At 44.8% G+C, this 5862-nt stretch overlaps 1 protein-coding gene across 4 annotated transcripts in view; it reads left to right on the top strand.

Annotated features, from left to right (window-relative positions):
- Positions 1–5862, top strand: part of IQCK (IQ motif containing K) — a 128437-nt gene that overhangs the window by 90681 nt on the left and 31894 nt on the right. For all 4 annotated transcript variants that reach the window (XM_028500173.2, XM_055090925.1, XM_028500174.2 and 1 more), the window contains one exon: positions 4945–5056. In XM_028500173.2, coding sequence (XP_028355974.2) covers positions 4945–5056 — 112 coding nt within the window. The remainder of the gene's footprint in view (positions 1–4944; positions 5057–5862) is intronic.

The following is a 5862-nucleotide window of genomic DNA, read 5'->3' as shown; positions in this document are numbered from 1 at the left end:
CTATTGATTCCTTCTAGAGAATTTTAAATTTCATTTATTGTGTTGTTCATCATTGTTTGTTTGCTCTTTAGTTCTTCTAGGTCCTTGTTAAACCTTTCTTGTATTTGTCCACTCTATTTCCAAGATTTTGGGTCACCTTTACTATCATTACTCTGTATTCTTTTTCAGGTAGACTGTCTATTTCCTCTTCATTTGTTTGGTCTGGTGGGTTTTTACCTTGCTCCTTCATCTGCTCTGTGTCTCTGTCTTCTCATTTTGCTTAACTTACTGTGTTTGGGATCTCTTTTTCACAGGCTGCAGGTTCGTAGTTCCCGTTGTTTTTGGTGTCTGCCCTCAGTGGGTAAGGTTGGTTTAGTGGCTTGTGTAGGCTTCCTGGTGGAGGGGACTGGTGCCTGTGTTCTGGTGGATGAGGCTGGATCTTGTCTTTCTGGTGGGCAGGACTGCATCTGGTGGTGTGTTTTGGGGTGTCTGTGAACTTAGTATGATTTTAGGCAGCCTCTCTGCTAATGGGTGGTGTTGTGTTTCTGTCTTGCTAGTTGTTTGGGCATCCAGCACTGGAGCTTGCTGGCCGTTGGGTGGAGCTGGGTCTTAGACAGCCACTCTGCTAATGGGTGGTGTTGTGTTTCTGTCTTGCTAGTTGTTTGGGCATCCAGCACTGGAGCTTGCTGGCCGTTGGGTGGAGCTGGGTCTTAGAGGTGAGATAGAGATCTCTGGGAAGCTCTTGCCAATTGATATTACATGGGGCCGGGAGGTCTCTGGTGGTCCAATGTCCTGAGCTCAGCTCTGCCACCTTAGAGGCTCAGGCCTGACACAAGGCTGGAGCACCAAGACCCTGTCAGCCACAGAGCTCAGAAGAAAAGGGAGAAAAAAAAGAAAGAAAAAAAAAGAAGATAAATAAATAAAAAAAAATTATTAAAATACAAAAATAATTTTTAAAAAGAGGAGAGCAACCAAACCAATTAACAAATCCACGAGTGATAACAAGTGCTAAAAACTAAACTGAGATAAACATAAAAATCAGAAACAAATCAGTGGCAGACAGCAAACCCCAAGTCTACAGTTTCTCCCAAAGTCCACCGCCTCAATTTTGGGATGGTTTGTTGTGTCTTCAGGTATTCCACAGATGCAGGGTACATCAGGTTGATTGTTGGGATTTAATCTGCTTCTCCCGAGGCTGCATGGAGAGATTTCCCTTTCTCTTCTTTGTTTGCATAGCTCCTGGGGTTCAGCTTTGGTTTTGGCCCCATGTCTGTGTGTAGGTCACCCTCAGGCATCTGTTCCCTGCCCAGACAAGAGGGGGTTAAAGCAGCGGCTGATTAGGGCACTCTTGCTCTCTCAGCCCAGGGGGAGGGAGGGGTACGATAGTAATAATTGGAATGCGGGGCGAGCCTGTGGTGGCAGAGGCTAGCATTATGTTGCAACAGCCTGAGGCACGCCGTGTGTTCTCCCAGGGAAGTTGTCCCTGGATCACGGGACCCTGGCAGTGGTGGGCTGCACAGGCTCCCACAGCGGGGAGGTGTGGAGAGTGACTTGTGCTTGCACACAGGCTTCTTGGTGGCAGCAGCAGAAGTATTAGCATTTCATGCCCATCTCTGGGGTCTGAGCTGATAGCCGTGACTCGCGCCCGTCTCTGGAGCTCGCTTAGGCAGTGCTCTGCCTTCTGTGGGCACATGGGGAAGGAATCCCCTCTCCTCGCGCACCCTGAAACAATGGTCTCTTGCCTCTTAGGCAATTCCAGACTTTTTCCTGGACTCCTTTCCGGCTAGCTGTGGTGCACTAGCCCCCATCAGGCTGTGTTTTCACAGCCAACCCCAGTCCTCTCCCTGGGATCCGACCGAAGCCCGAGCCTCAGCTCCCAGCCCCCACCCATCCCATCGGGGGAGCAGACAAGCCTCTCGGGCTGGTGAGTGCTGGTCGGCACCAGTCCTCTGTGTGGGAATCTCTCCGCTTTGCCCTCTGCACCCCTGTTGCTGCGCTTTCCTCTGTGACTCCGATGCTTCCCCCCAACCCCCTGTCTCCACCAGTGAAGGGGCTTCCTAGTGTGTGGAAACTTCCTCCTTCACAGCTCCCTCCCAGAGGTGCAGGTCCCATCCCTATTCTAGCACAGGCTCCGGACGCGCAGGCTCAGCGGCCATGGCTCACGGGCCTAGCCGCTCTGTGGCATGTGGGATCTTCCCGGACCAGGGCATGAACGCGTATCCTCTGCATCAGCAGGCGGACTCTCAACCACTGTGCCACCAGGGAAGCCCTCATCCCTGTTCTTTTGTCTCTGTTTTTTCTTTTTTCTTTTGCCCTACCCAGGTATGTGGGGATTTTCTTGCCTTTTGGGAAGCCTGAAGTCTTCTGCCAGCATTCAGTTGGTGTTCTGTAGGAGTTGTTCCACATGTAGATGTATTTTTGATGTATTTGTGGGGAGGAAGGTGATCTCCATGTCTTACTCCTCCACCATCTTGAAGGTCCCCTCCTACCAGACTCTTAAGTCCCTCAAGGGAAATTGGACCAGTCTGCCTACATTTGAATCCACCATTTCCTAGCTCCAAGACTTGGCAAGCCACTTAAACTCGGTTTCCTTATCTGTAAGATGGAGATAATCATTTCTGCCTGGTTTTTTTTTTTTGGTGGTACACGGGCCTGTCACTGTTGTGCCCTCTCCCGTTGCGGAGCACAGGCTCCGGACGCACAGGCTCAGTGGCCATGCCTCACGGGCCCAGCCGCTCCACAGTATGTGGGATCTTCCTGGACTGGGGCACGAACCCGTGTCCCCTGCATCGGCAGGCGGATTCTCAACCACTGTGCCACCAGGGAAGCCCTCTGCCTGGTTTTGATAGTTAAAATTTGTAAAACATTTAAACAATGCCTGGGACATAAGTGTTCAATAAATTTGAGTTATATTAGTAATTTAAAAAAATAATAATCATTATTACAATTACCATTAATTATCTCTTTATTCTCAATGTCTAGCACAAAGCTCAGTATGCAGTAGGCACTCAGTCAATCAAATGGAACTGTGGTTAATACATTAACTGTGACTAATCCAGAACTCTGCTGTCCAGTACAATAGCCACCAGCTATATGTGGCTATTGAGCACTTAAAATGTGTCTAGTCCAAATTAAGATGCTCTGTAAGTATAAAATACATACCAGAGGTTGAAGACTTGGTATAGAAAACAGAAAGTAAAATATCTCATAAATTATATTTTATATCGATTACATGTTAAAATTATATTATTTTGTATCTTTTAGGTTAAGTAAAATGTACTCTTAAAAATAATCTTGCCAGTTTATTTTCACTTTTTAAAACGAGATTGCAATAGAACTACCATATAATCCAACAATTCCACTTCTGGGTATTTACCCTAAGAAAACAAAAACATTAATTCAGAAAGATATGGGAGGGACTTCCCTGGTGGTACAGTGGTTAAGAATCCGCCTTCCAATGCAGGGGATGCGGTTTCGATCCCTGGTCGGGAAGCTAAGAACCCACGTGCTGTGGGGCAACTAAGCCCGCGCACCACAACTACAGAGCCCATGCGCCCTGGAGCCTGCGCACCACAGCTAGAGAGCCCACACACCGCAACGAAAGATCCCGCGGGCTGCAACTATGCCCTGACACAGCCAAAAATAAAATAAATAAATATATTTTTAAAAAGATATGGGAATTCCCTGGCGGTCCAGTGGTTAGGGCTCCACGCTTTCACTGCCGAGGGCTGGGGGTTCCATCCGTGGTTGGGGAACTATGTTCACTGCAGCATTATTTACAACGGCCAAGATATGGAAGCAGCTGAAGTGTCCGTTGATAGATTAACGAATAAAGATGTGGAATATATATCTCTTCTGTCTCTGTGTCACATTTTGGTAATTCTTGCAATATTTCAGACTTTTTCATTATTACTATATTTGTTATGGTGATCTGTGATCAGTGATCTTTTGACATTATTATTGTAATTGTATTTTTGTTTTGTATTTTTTAATTAAGGGATGTACACTGGTTTTTTTAGACATAGTGTCGTAGCACACTTAATAGACTACAATATAGTGTAAACATAGCCTTTATATGCACTGGGAAACTGAAAAATTTGTGCCACTCGCTTTGTTTCAATATTTCCTTTATTGCAGTGGTTTAGAACTGAACCTGAAATATCTCCAAGGTATGCCAATATTACTCAGCCATAAAAAAAGAATGAAATCTTGCCATTTGTAACAACATGGAAGGATCTAGAGGGTATTAGGCTAAGTGAAATAAGTCAGACAAGAAAGACAAATACGGTATGATTTCACTTATATGTGGAATCTAAAAAAACAAATGAACAAACAAAACAGAAACAGACTCACAGATACAAAAAACAAACTGGCATTTGCAGAGGGGAGGGGAGGTGAGTGGGGGGGATGGGCAAAATAGGTGAAGGGGATTAAGAAGTACAAACTTCCGGTTATAAAATAAATTAGTCACGGGGATGTACTATACAGCATAAGGAGTATAGTCAATAATACTGTAATAATTTTGTATGGCGACAGATGGTTTCTAGGCGTATCATGGTGATCATTTCATAATGTATTTAAATGTCAAATCACTGTGTTGTACACCTGAAACTAACATAATATTGCATGTCAATTATACTTCAATAAATGAATATTTAAAAAAATAATAAGATGAGACTGCAAGGAAATTTAAAATTTCACATGTGATTTCATTATATTTCTATTGGACAGCACAGATCTAGAAAGTTCTCAGCCTACCATTAGTGTAGCAAACCTTCATCCAACCTCATTTACTGTCAAATATTATATAAGCTTTAGGAGTATAGATAGTTCATTTAGAACAATGATTCATTTAGAATCAAAAGTACATCCAGGTGGTTTGTAAAGGATTTTCCTTGCAGGGTTAACAAGCTAATGTGTAAAAGTATGTAGAAAGGGAACTAAAGCTTTGGGGGAATTTTCCAGGTTCGCTGTGATCCTGAGATTCAAGAATTGCGTCAGTGGCAGAAGAAACTGCGTGAGGACAAGCACATCCGCCAGCGAGTCCAAATTTTCTGGGCCAAGCAAGAGCAGAAAGGTCAGTTGTTTGATTCACAGCCCTTGGTTTATTCAGGAAAAAGCCTGAGTCTTACCCCAGGCTCAAGAAGGAAGCCCTCCGAGGTTTTACAAGGTCCCTGTGTCTGCGCGGGACTCCGTTGGGGGTAGGGGAGGTGGCAGCATGTTAAGATTCAGCTCTGGAATGACAGTATAATTGACATGGCCATTCCCCTCACTCAGGGACACATTCAGTGTCATCCGATGTCTGCAGGTCTCTTTTTTTAGCTGCAGGACAACATGAATAACTCATCATTTTGGAGACACAGTGCCCATCAATGTGATGGGTAGTTTTTCTTCTAAGCTGTTGATTGTGTTTCTGAACTCAAGCGGTGTTTTATGCCATCCTCTCCCCTTTTCTGAGAAATTAAACACATACACACATTGAAGTATTAAGAATAACAGAACAAGCACCCATCCCCTGTCATGTGCAAGTGTCACCATTTTGTCCTATTTGCTTCCCTTCTTTATTTTTAAACTTTAAGTTACTGCATATTCGTGGTAGGAGAATTAGAAAAACAAAAGCCAAAAGGGGGGTGAAAATCAGAAATCTCACTACTGTTAAAATTTTGGTGCACATCCCGCTATACTTTTTCAGTACAAAAAGATGCAAATAAATATATGTTCATATATTATTAAAAATGGGTTTTGGGCTTCCCTGGTGGTGCAGTGGTTGAGAGTCGCCTGCTGATGCAGGGGACACGGGTTCATGCCCCGGTCCGGGAGGATCCCGCATGCCGCGGAGCGGCTGGGCCCGTGCGCCATGGCCGCTGTGCCTGCGCGTCTGGA

This window comes from Physeter macrocephalus, chromosome 14 (genome assembly GCF_002837175.3).
Source record: "Physeter macrocephalus isolate SW-GA chromosome 14, ASM283717v5, whole genome shotgun sequence".
Taxonomy (NCBI): Eukaryota; Metazoa; Chordata; class Mammalia; order Artiodactyla; family Physeteridae; genus Physeter; species Physeter macrocephalus.
This window is presented reverse-complemented; position numbering and strand designations above follow the sequence as displayed.